The 12,024-nt window shown below is 42.3% G+C and overlaps 1 protein-coding gene across 10 annotated transcripts; it reads right to left on the reverse strand.

Moving 5' to 3' along the window:
- On the reverse strand, positions 1-10,422 carry METTL2A (methyltransferase 2A, methylcytidine). 10 transcript variants are annotated; one of them, XM_004275667.4, is made up of 9 exons: positions 10,288-10,422; positions 9,990-10,081; positions 7,920-8,278; positions 6,773-6,822; positions 6,381-6,441; positions 4,776-4,915; positions 3,196-3,302; positions 1,702-1,767; positions 1-846 (listed from the first exon to the last, which is right to left on the reverse strand). In XM_004275667.4, exons 1-9 carry the CDS (start codon positions 10,395-10,397, stop codon positions 692-694), a joined length of 1,140 nt encoding a protein of 379 aa, XP_004275715.1. In that variant the 5' UTR covers positions 10,398-10,422; the 3' UTR covers positions 1-691. The 10 variants fall into 10 exon arrangements, 7 of the variants coding, with proteins under 7 accessions (XP_004275715.1, XP_004275716.1, XP_033294844.1 ...); XR_004486460.2 differs by lacking the exon at positions 1,702-1,767 and adding an exon at positions 1,768-1,923 and having other exon boundaries at positions 708-846; XR_004486461.2 differs by lacking the exon at positions 1,702-1,767 and adding an exon at positions 1,768-1,939 and having other exon boundaries at positions 708-846.
- Between the last annotated feature and the right edge of the window lie 1,602 nt (positions 10,423-12,024).

A 12,024-nucleotide genomic window follows, 5' to 3' on the forward strand; every position in this document is an offset into this window, starting at 1 on the left:
TTTGCTAAAAGTGAAGATCCTTTTAATTTTTTTAGATGCAGGTTACTTAGATGGGGAAACAGTACTTAAAATTCCATGGAGGTCAAGCAGAGACCATGACCAAATACTTAACAAGGACACCGTATTTTGATGCTCTTTTTTTGAGTCAGGACAATATCCAAAGACAGGTGATTCTTCCTAATTTGTATCTCTGATGACCAATGAATGAGGCCTTTAGTCATCTTTGTATCAATTTCTTAGTCTAGGCATTTGAATCCCCAACTAATTTAATGCAACTTATTCACTTCATCATATATAATACTTACACATGGAAATAAATTCTTTGATTCCCATGAATAACATTTCAACTATTAAGTTACAAAATGGCAAGAAAGATTCTTTGAGATCTCCAAGTAAGAAAAAAAAATGAGAAAAGTATATACCACAGGGCTTCACAAATATGAAGCAAAAATGGTTAGAATCTTTTTTTGTTGTTGTTGTGTTTTTTTAAAAACATCTTTATTGGAGTATAATTGCTTTACAATGGTGTGTTTCTGCTTTATAAAAAATGGTTAGAATCTTGATATAAAATAATTCTTCCTAGGTTCAAATCTGTTGGAATCCTTGAATGGTTTAATATCTACAAGACACCATTTGTGGGCGTTCTTTTTAAAAAGCCCCAATGACCTCGCCTGTCAGGAGCAGGTGCCTCTCAGCTGGTGCTGGACAGAAGAGGCTTACGATATTTGCACTGAATCCAAACTCGGTACATTGTCAGTTGTTTCCCTCGATTCACTTGCAACCGGCGATCCACCAGGTTCTGAACCTTTTCCAGTCCAGCAGTAGTGAAAAGTGCGTCCAGTTCATCTAGTTTGGAAAGAGATGTTTATATATTTTCCCCTGAAGAAAAAGCACTGTGCCTACCACTTCCCATGTTAAATGGCACTCTGTGAGATTGCTGTCCTTATTTATAGATTTTAAATGGCTTGAGCAGTATTGTTTAGTTACACATGCAGTAGTGGCTTGGTAGCAGGAAGTCCACATTTAGGTAGGGGAAGGCAAACCATGAGTGAATGGCAGCCTGGAACCCACAGGGAGAACCTCTCTAAAAGTCAGCTGATGAGAAAGAATTTTCTAGGGTTCTACGTACACCTTACAATTATATGCAAAAATTGACATATATGGCATGTCAAGGCCATTTTTTTTTTTTTTTTTAGGAGAGAGGTTCCATCACTAACTAAAAGTTCAAAAAAGTATGTGACCTGACAAACGGCCCAGGAATGAAGTATTCATAAGGCACTGGAGGAGGAGGAAACCGGCAGCAGGACAAGCAGCAGAGGAGAGCAGTTCTGAGTTATACCTAGAACCCAGGGGGCCATGAGTTCACCGTAACTCAGGTGCACCTAAGGTACAACCCAGCTTAGAGCCTGAAACAGCTACAGTGGAGTCTTGCAAAATGGGCAGGTTCCTGTTTTGGAAGTGATAGAGAGGAAGAGCAGCCAGTAGAAGAGCAAAGGAGGGACAGAAGGATCCGACAAGCTGAGCCTACTTGGAGCAGTGAGTGGTTCAAGGTGGCTGAAGGTAGGCTGAGAGGTGGGGAAGGGCAGAGAAGAGGCTGCGAAAGATAGAAGGGGCCAGATGATTTCACTTCTGAAAGCACACGGAGGAACATGTAATCTGGCCCTGTGGGGGCTGTCAGCATAAAGACGAGTGCTTTCATACCTTGTGTGAAGAAGTACACTCTGGTGCCATCGCCTCTCACATAGAAATTTTCAGACAGACACTGACCTGCAGAGTGGTGTGGTAAAGACCAGAGAAACTTTAAAGCACTTCTTTGAATTTCATTGCCAATCAAATGTGCATCAAGATATCAAATTTCTTGGGCCAAGAACGGATCCTTTTCTTGGTTACACTGGTACTTTGCAGGAATCTGCAATTTCTCTCCTACAAAGGAATGGTGCTTTGGAGAAGAGCAGCCCAAGGGGAATAATCAAACTTCAGTGTTAGCTAACACATGCAATTCTCAGCCCCCTGTTCTACAGTTCCGTTTCATGATGAAAATAGCTTGTTTTTCCCTCCCTCCCCGATTAAATAAATAGCGCATACACTTTGTTTAAAAACAGAAACAACTTTCTAAACAGCCTTCTGCCCCTCTAAAAACACATTTAAAAAAACCTCAAGGAATATAGCTAAGTTTAAGGAAATCTGAGACAGCCACTATTCCTGTTTTAGTGACTGTCCTTTTGCATGTCTCTCTACGTATCCACATGCACATTCATAAATATGATCACATATATACTTTTTTATCAAAGACACACACTTCCCCTCCTGCTGCTAAGCCCCCTGACCTTGTCAATTTAACAACCTGATATGTAATCAATCCTTCTATACCTTTTGAATGTCCAAATAATCTTATTTTTCCCCAGTTACTGTTATACATGGGATTAAGTTTAAAATACCCATGTGCACATTGCTTTTCTCACTTGGTAATATAGCATGGAAACCCCCCCAAGACCAGTGGTATGGGGTCTATGTCATGTGATATGCACAACATTCCCCTATCCAGAGGCAGTCACTTTGTTTCCAAGATTTTGCTTATCATACACATATTATGTGCTGGTTCTTGAATAAATCCCAAAAGGACTGTTGGATTGGATAGATAACACTAGGATGCTTAAAGAAAGGCTGTAACCATTTCTATTTCTACCAATAATGGAAGAGTGTATCTCTTTCTCTGAATCAGCCAGCAATAGGTATCTCATTGTTATTTTTATTTTCTTGAAATTTTGGTTTCAGTCATTTGGATCTGCTCTTTAGTAAATCAACTCTAAAACACTTCTTGTCTGTTTTTTGGTGGGTCACTGATCTTTTCCCTTATCAATTTGCCAACAGCCCTGCTTGAAGAGCACTGACATTGTCTTTATCTGTTCCTTTAACTGAAAATATTTGTCCTCAATCTGTCATTTGTCTTTTAACTTTAATGGCATCTTTTGCAATACCACACTTAAAAACTATTTATGTAATCAAATGCCTTTTTCTAAAAAAGACCTCCCTAACGCCTAGATTATACAAGTCTTCAAAAACATACCACCCTTATCATGTATTAAATGGCTTTATGTATGGAGCTATATAATTTGAGAGTCTCTATTTTATTCCACTAATTTGTATGACTATTCTTATGGCAAAACCGTTGTTTTGATTATAGTGGGAAAATACCTTTTTTAAACCGAAGCTGAGCCATGTCATAGCGGCCATAATCTCGCAGAAGCATCATCCCTCCAGGCTTCAGAAGCCTGCTTAGCCTGTTGATAGCATTCTGCATCCTGTGGGGCAGCAGGGAACGAAGATCAGATCTCTTTAAGGATAGGGTTCCTCTCCCCTGTAGCATATCCCGAAAAGCCCTGAAATCTCCTCCACTCTTGTTTCAGTTATAACCTGAGCACATGCCCAAACCTCTGCTGTGCCTTCTGCTGCCTGCTCACAACTGTGCCTCCGATCCACTGCCTTCAGTATGAAGAGGTCTGAAGAGGCCTGCTTCTTCAGCAGAGGTCCACCGTGGGGGAAGTTATATGCTCTCTGCCTGATTCACTTCCCACTCCTCATGGGGAAGCCAATCCTACACCAGGCTCCCATGGATCTGAGAGGACCCCTGACCACCCAGTATGGAGATTGCTAGTTGACCCATCTGCCTGCCCCACTAGGCCCAAGCTCTTTGAATGCAGCCTGCATCCTTCCATCTGTTAAATGAAGACTGAACCTAGAACTTACAATTTACATGGTGATACAGTCTGTATGCAAATGAGTACTCTGGGCAGACTGCTTTACACTTCTGACTGCACTTTCCATATACAGAGTCTCAATGCAGGTTTCAGCTTTAACCACTGCAAAAGTATAAATGCTTAAAACTTAAAAAAACCATTTGAAAGTCTATTTAAATACTGAATAATGAATTTTTAATTTTAATGTTTTGTTTCAGTCCATATCAGTTTTTAAAAGTGTACAGCATGTAAGCTTCTGCAATTAATGTTTAAAACCATGCCAGGCCGTTTGGGCTGCCCTCCACCTGCCTTTATTTCTCACTCACAATATCCCTGTCAGGTCAGATGACACAATGCTATCCTAGAGGAAATGTGGGCTAGAGAAAGTCAGTCACCCCCCACGCCCCGCAACTGCCCCGAATGCTACTGCCTCCTTGAGACAGTATTTCACCTTCGTCGGGACAACTGGCTGCCTGTCTAGGAGACTTCAATGGTATCTTTTAGGGTAAACCAACCGACTTTCCTTTTATCTAATCGTGATTTTACGGAATTCTCCTGTACTATAGTTTTCTGAAGAACTTAAACAGAGAACACCTGAGTTAAACTTCACTGTAAATTTTGTGCTGTTAATAAGCTTGTTCTATTGAAAGCATTTAAAAGGCCAATAATGGGATGTTCTCTAATAGCTGTGGCATCCACAGTTCTAAGACATCATGCTATGTGATGGTCAATAGGAAATTTCCACATACCCACTAAGACAGCCCCCTCACTCTCTGGGGATGTTAAACCATAATCATGAGAAGAACCGAGCACTGCAGTCAACAAGCAGAGGTTTAGATGCTAAACCAGAAGTTGGACTCCAAGACAAATTTAGAAAAATAGTTGAGAAGCTCCTACTGCTCCTAGGATGGAGGAGCTTCTTCCTGCCTATCAGAACATTAATAAAATCCTTCTTATTTAGGTTCCAACTCTGACATCCAGGTCCCTGACCAAAGCTTTGTTTTTGCTATGCTACTGGCTAAGGGATCTAAAACTTACTTGTCTGGAATGATTGCTGAGAGAACAAATATGAGGATGATGACATCAAGACTATCCCCGGGCACTGGGTAACTCTTATCTTCATCACACAGGTCGTGAACAAAGGCAAAACACCGAGAAGGATCATATGCTGAATTTGTCTGCAGACACATGGAAGAGAGGACACAGGCTAGAAAATGTTCACATAGCCTCAAGAAAAGCTATCTTGCTTTAAACGTAATCACCGCCTCTTCCCACTGAGGAGATAGTTCTTGCCATTATGGCAAACATTCTTACTCTTAGGGTAAGAATCAGGAACAACTCTAGGACCCTGTGGAATCTAACTGGTATGCTTAAAATGGAATGTTCCCAACTCCTCTAATTTTAGTCTTTATTCTGATGCGGAGTCAGATCTGAGGACTGGAAAATGACCAGGAAGGTAAGTGACCAAAAGGGCAAAAAGAAACCTCATAAGGAGGAAAACAAAACGTACTGAAAAAGCATGATTTAAACTCCTACTACAGCATATTACACAGATCATAGAATTCTCCAGGAAAATCTCTCTCTCTAGATGTGGAAGATTTAACCTACAATTTATTATCGTTAAATTAACTAAGGATAAGCCTCAATATTCATCTGGTATAGGTTTGCAAGAATAGTTCCAGAAGTGGGAATTCCCTGGCGGTCCAGTTAGGGAATGCTTTCACTGTTAGGGGCCTGGTTTCGATCCCTGGTCAGGGAACTTAGATCCTGCAAGCCAAGCAGTGAAGAAAAAAAAAAAAAAAAAAATCCAGAATTATTACCAATTCCTGAGCTCCTATGCTAGGAGCATCATACATTATTGTAACACACACATTTTTAGGGTAACTTCCCTATCCACATCTCTCTTCTCCAAAAATGTGACTTTGTTCCTCATTGGCCACAGCTAATTGAAACAGGGCAAGTAGACTGTCAGCTGGGTTGAGTCAATCAGACTTTCTGGGGACTTTGGAATCAAGACACTGTCATTGAGAGGAGGTTTTGGGAACATGTGAAGAGGGGAGACTTGTAAGGGACTGGGAGGGGCAAGTATGCTGAGGCCAAGGCCACGTGCAAAACCAGGAAAAACTTATTAGAGAAAGGTGGTCTGCAAAGAAAAAACAAAACAAAAGGCAAATGGGCAATGAGAGATAAGACACTGTGAACCTGAGGGAGGTATTGTGATAGGAGGGGGCGGCAACATCTCACCAGCCAGCCAGTTTGCCTTTGGTATCTGACACCTTTTCAGGGCTGAGTTTTAGTCCTGGCTACACTTTACGCCCTTGAGTTCTATGACAATCCCTTTAGCTGAGTTTGTCTAGAAGTTTCTGTAACTTGTAACTCAAAGAATCCTGAATGAAATAATCATCTCATTTTAATCCTTAAAACATGAGTTTGGGTAGGTCAAGAGACCCGCCCAAAGTTTCACAGCAGGCAAGCAACATATTCTGTATTCACATTTGGCCCTTTCCTCTACTCCATGCTGTTTCAGTACATCTTTTACTTTCAGACCACAGTACAATAAGAAAATAGCTAGAGACCTTGATTTTTAGCAGACCCTTTCCCCTTTAAGTCAGTGAAAATTAGGGACAGGAGCACTGCACTTACCTGGACCAGTTCTACAGCTGTGGAAGAAAAATCACAACAGTAAACAAAGAGTCTTGGGTCACTGAAATGGGCAGAAAAAACAGCAGAACAATTAGATTACAAACTGTACTATGTCTATTCTCTTTCCCATGTAGCAGAGTTAAAATATGAAGGTACCATATATTAACAATGCAACAGGTTTAACACCCACTAATTTCCCTGATGACAAAGATAACTCATAAATAAAATTAAGTCAAAACAATCCATAAATGGATAATGTAGATATCTAATCTCCTATAACCCACAATTCCCAATAACCACTATTACCACTTGGATGCAGTAAGAGTTCTAAGAAACAACAACCCCTCACTTTTCTCTTCTTTGCTGTCATGTAAACTTTACAACAAACTTACTTGTTAGTTTGTAAAATTGGAAAGACTGTGTTTCCCACACCACAACCAACCTGTAGACAGAAATGAACTATTAATCACAGAACTTTCCAAAGAATTAATTCCCTAAAGCTAGATAAATAATCAACAACAGATAATCTTGTCTAATTGTATTAGGGAAGTTGTAGTGACCAGAGCTAAATAGTACCCATGACATTCCCTGCCCTTGACCTCGGGAACCCTTAAAGAGATAGCCATAAAAGATGAGAGCACGGGCTTTCACTAGCGGGAGGGAGATGGTCTGGAAAAAAGGGCATGGGCTGCTTTTACTTTCTGAGTTTTGGCAAATGGTCCTGTAAACAAAACATTTTCTTACTGAGCTCCACTATATCATTATTGGAAAAATGTTTCTAGCAGACTGGGTTGAAAAATTCATGAAAGGAGGACCATGGCAACACTGTCCTAAATTCAGCGCTGGGTGTGGTAATTATAAAAACAGCACAATTTACTAAAGGCTTACTGCGTGCCAGACACTATTCTCAGTCATTTTACATACCTTACTTCAATTAACCCCCGTAACAACTATGAGGCAGGGAGAGGCAGAAGTCCCATTCTGCTGGGTAAGGGACTAGCACAAAGTCATGCCAGAGGACTCAGTCCCAAAACTAGTCAGCTTCTGGTGGAGTGTGTTGTCACTTCTGTGAACATTTGTTACAGTGCCCACCCTAGACATTTTTTCAGGTCTAGCCTAGCCTCTGCCACACATCCAAACTGAGAAAACAAGAATTCTCTCACAATTGAGAGTAGGTACCACCGCAACTAACCTCTCCATCTCATAACTATCTTAGAAGTAACAAAAGTTGTCTTCTGACCTGGGACTCTTTACTAGATGGCAGGTACAGCAGGATGCTACAACTTCTGGATGCAATATAATGCTCCCAATAGCAGGTGATCTGTCTTTGTTTGCCATGACCACCAGGTATCTGGTCTGCATCTAGGGCATTTCATTAGTTCAAACACCTGGAGGTGTTTCCAGGCCAACATAAGGGTCCAGTCTAGTCAGGTTCATCAGTCAGAAGTTACTTTGGTGGTCAGCCTCTCTACTGCCACCCTATGTGCATAGTAAGACAGCCTCATTAACCCCACTACCAGGACAATAAAGGGAGGTTACCTCCAGTATTCGGTAGGTGGCTGAGGATCCAGGAAACTCATCAGCACAGATTTCCAGGTGACGGAGTTTCTGAGTTACATTCTCTTCCACAGGAGGTGGCTGTGTTTTACGTCCAAGGCTGACTGAAGAACAACTGTGCTGTGCTTCTATTATTAAACCAGATCCATCCTCACTGCTTCTACACGCAGGTACTTCACTCCCCTTGTTCTCTGAGAGCAAAGCCTTCAAGTGATTTTGGTTTTGGCTAGGTGCCAGCTCTGGGAATTCAGTAAAAAGCCAATGTCTATCCTTGAAAAACCCATTTTCGTGGATTTTGTAGAAGTCATTCCAGTATTTGTTGGCATTGATCTCATAATCAACTGTAAATAGTTAAGAAAGAATTTTAAGAACCATCTCTCAATATTTTATCTGTATATAGTGTAAATCACCAACCTGCTTCACCAAAATTTGTACTAAAAGTTATACTCAAGTAGAGCCACAGTCTCAGAGCTGGTGGTCATTTAGTCCTACCACCTATCACACTTGAATTTGCTGTGTATCTTGTCCTTCCAGGGAGTTCAACTTCTGCCAGAGAACTTACTACCTATCAAATTTCCCCTCACATCTTTGGATGGCTCTTAACTACTAGAAAATCCTAATATTAAGCAAAAAATCTGTCTAATCATTTCTGATCAAAAGGTCCTACTATTTCTCAGGGCCAAAGAGAACAACTCTTTTGTATTTGAGGACAATTATTTCCCCTTCTAAATCCTCTTTTACAAGCTAAACGTCCCAGGTTCTTCAGTTACTCCCCATGTGAAATCAATGGTTATGACACAGGTAGCTCTTTACATTATGTTCCTCTGTCAGTGATTCTTTAGAGTGTGGAGCCCAGAAATAAATTCTCTACTACTAATAGAGACTAAAAATGGAAACAGAAAATGCTGACAAGAGGGGAAAATGTCTTCAGATGAGAAAAGATTTGATGATAGAGTACAGGAGAGACTAAGGTATGGACTATTTAAAAGAAAGCTGCTGTTTAACGTAAGCAGACCTAGATTTCAGTTTTTCCTTTTTACTAATTTATTATTTTTTTGAGATAACACTGGTTTATAACTAGATTTCAGTTTTCTGCTCTTTGCCAATACAGGGCCTTGACTAGTGTAGTAGGAGAATAAAAACCCGAGAAACTGGATTTCAATTCCACCACTACTAACTGCTTACCTCTGGGCAAGGCACTTAATGTCCTGAGGTCCAAGATTCTTTAACTGTAAAAAGAGGATATTGGACTATATGATTTTCAAAATCCCTTTCAACCTTAACTTGCTTTGATCTAGTCTTTGCCAAACTATGTAGGGTGAATATTTTGTAACCGGAATCTTCTAATTGTTGTTCAGAACTCTTTCAGTGGGTACTACTCTCCCATTCCTAGCGCTACCTTCAATTGTCACTTAGGACACAGGCCCAACCAGTCCTAGTTTTTTAGTATCTAGGGATACGTTGCAGTGAAATCATCCACCTCTGCAGAAGGGGCCTCTTTTTCTTTGACCAGACTTATTTCCACTCTGCTTCATCCATCTTTCCTTGGCAGAAGCCCTAAATCCTCATAGCCATCACACAAAGAAAAGGCACATAATTCACTACTCATTAGCCATCCCCCCAACAATATTTAGAATCTGACCACTTGAATCTAGCTTTAATGGCAACATTTCCTCAGGCGAAGTGTAATGATGGAGAAAGTATCGATACACCCTCTAAGACAATCATGTGACCACACGGTTGCCACACGCCAGCCATATTAACAAAGATCTAGTCAACATAATTAAAGACTTAAATCACTAGAAAATACTATCAAGATGGTTATCTTCTTCCAAACAAAAAACCAAACCAAAACACGCTCTACGCCCTAACAAGATTTTAAGGCGCAGCCCTTTCCCATCCTTGCCCATCCCCTCCACTCCCATTCTACCTCCGAATTCTGTATCAGTCCACTAACAAAGACCCGGCGGCCTCGGTTCTCTGGCCTCTCCGGGAGAACACGTCCAGCAGTACGCTGGCTGTCTATGCCACTGTGGGCCCACCTGGGCGCACCTTGTTTCTCCTGGCACACCCGCTGGGTACTGTTCTCCTGGACTTTCCTCTCCGCCGCCGCGGCCTGCTCTTCTGACCACTCCACACTGTCCCTGAGAAAATTAAACGGGTAGCTTAGGGGCCTCAGGTTCCCGCTGCGGGTAGGTGAGTCCATGGCCCCGGAGCGCCTCTCCCGTGGGAGGAGAGCGCCTCGAGCAGGGCAGCGGGACTCTGGCCGGCGGTCAAGGGTTTCTCGGAGCGCTCCACGGCGCCGGGACAGAGGGCGAACCGCAGGCCGGGCGAGGGGCAGGGCGGTTACCAGGCATTGTGGTGGAAGACGCGCGCCGGGTCGCTCAGAAACCGGCTCCCAAACTGCTGCCTCTTCCCGCATACCGCGGTGTGTTCACCTTCAGTGTAGGAAGCGTCCATGACACCGGAGCCGGAAATCCCTACCTTTCCCTAACGCGAGCACTTCCTGCGAGGTCACGCCCCCTTCCGGAAGGCGAGCTGTCTGGGCGGGAAAAGACGGAGGCGGGGCGAGGCGAGGAGGGGCGGGGCGGGGCGGGGCGGCCCTGGGGGCGGGGCGGCCTTGGAGTTGGGCGTCCAGGAGGCGCTCGGGGTCCGTCGGGTCGCGCGGGGCTCCTTGGGGAAGGAGAGGTGGTGGGGTGTTGCCCCAGAGTCGTTTGTCCCTGAAGAGGCCGGCGAAAAAGTGGGAGACGTTCTACTTGAGCCTCCTTTCTAATGCTGGGATCCTCTAACAGGTTCCCTAGTTTCCCTTAAGTTGTAAGGCTGGAAAAATCTAGAATCACTTTAAGAATTAAGGGTACCTAGTTCCACCGTAGAGCTAATGACCAAGATAATTGAGGAAGGTAGCAAGCAGGGTGACGAAATAGGGCAGTTTTCCAGCTTCTATAGTCAGATTATCACAGTGTGAAAAAGGAAAAAAAAATGTGTATACATGTATATTTAAAAAGTATATATATAATAGTGTGGGACTATATATATATATTTTCTGGGGGAGGATATGAAATGAATTCTGAGAACACGAGGTTTATTCGTCAAATGAAATCGAATATCCAAGGACAAGTTTAAAAATATAACTACCTTTTTGGATTATCTGTATGAGAGCTTATTTGCACAATCAGAATTGTAATACATACACGTATGTAGTTCTATTAATGCATTTTCAGCCTTACATTTCTATTTTGATAATTACTACAAACTGATTCTCAAAAGAAGAAAGTGTGCTGTCAACATAAGGTAAGGTTAATTAAGAAGACTTCCAGTAGAAGAGTGATGACTACCATTTGTAAGAAGAGAAGGGAAGAGTTAGTTATTTAAGTAATGTAGTACTAGGTTTAGCATACTGGTAACCAGTGATAGTTTAACTCCACTGCTTAGTCTTTCCATAGGCAAAACCAAGGGGAGCAATGAAAGATTCTATACCTTTCCCACCAAAGAAATGGGAACAAGCTCTAAACCCTCTGTAATCACAAAGAAAAATACAGGAGTGAATCAAAAAGATAAGATAGTAAAGAACTTGTACTACTTTATTTGAAGACAAAATACTTTTGCCATTCTCAAGGTCTTTTGAAGCATTTTGAACAAAAGCTCCTTTCCAAAAAACAAGTACAAGGATTTTTATCTTTTCTCAAGGCCTGCTGTTTGCAGATAAGGTGGTTGGTTTATATTTATTTTTGGCATCTTGTTCCTTCATCTACAGGCTTTTTTTTCCTCCCCACACCAAAAGCTGTTTGTGGTCCCAATCAACGGTCCCAATCAACAGTCCCACTGCGTATCTTCTTGCAGATAGCTCACTCTGTCTTCACTTGAAGTTGCTTGCTATATTAGTTCCAATAATTAGAGCCATTAAAAATGTCAAGCAGGTCTTCCTTGGTGGCGCAGTGGTTGAGAGTCCGCCTGCCGATGCAGCGGACACGGGTTTGTGCCCCGGTCCGGGAAGATCCCACATGCCACGGAGCGGCTGGGCCCGTGAGCCATGGCCGCTGAGCCTGCGCGTCCGGAGCCTGTGCTCCGCAACAGGAGAGGCCACAAC

Source organism: Orcinus orca, chromosome 19, assembly GCF_937001465.1.
Source record: "Orcinus orca chromosome 19, mOrcOrc1.1, whole genome shotgun sequence".
NCBI lineage: Eukaryota > Metazoa > Chordata > Mammalia > Artiodactyla > Delphinidae > Orcinus > Orcinus orca.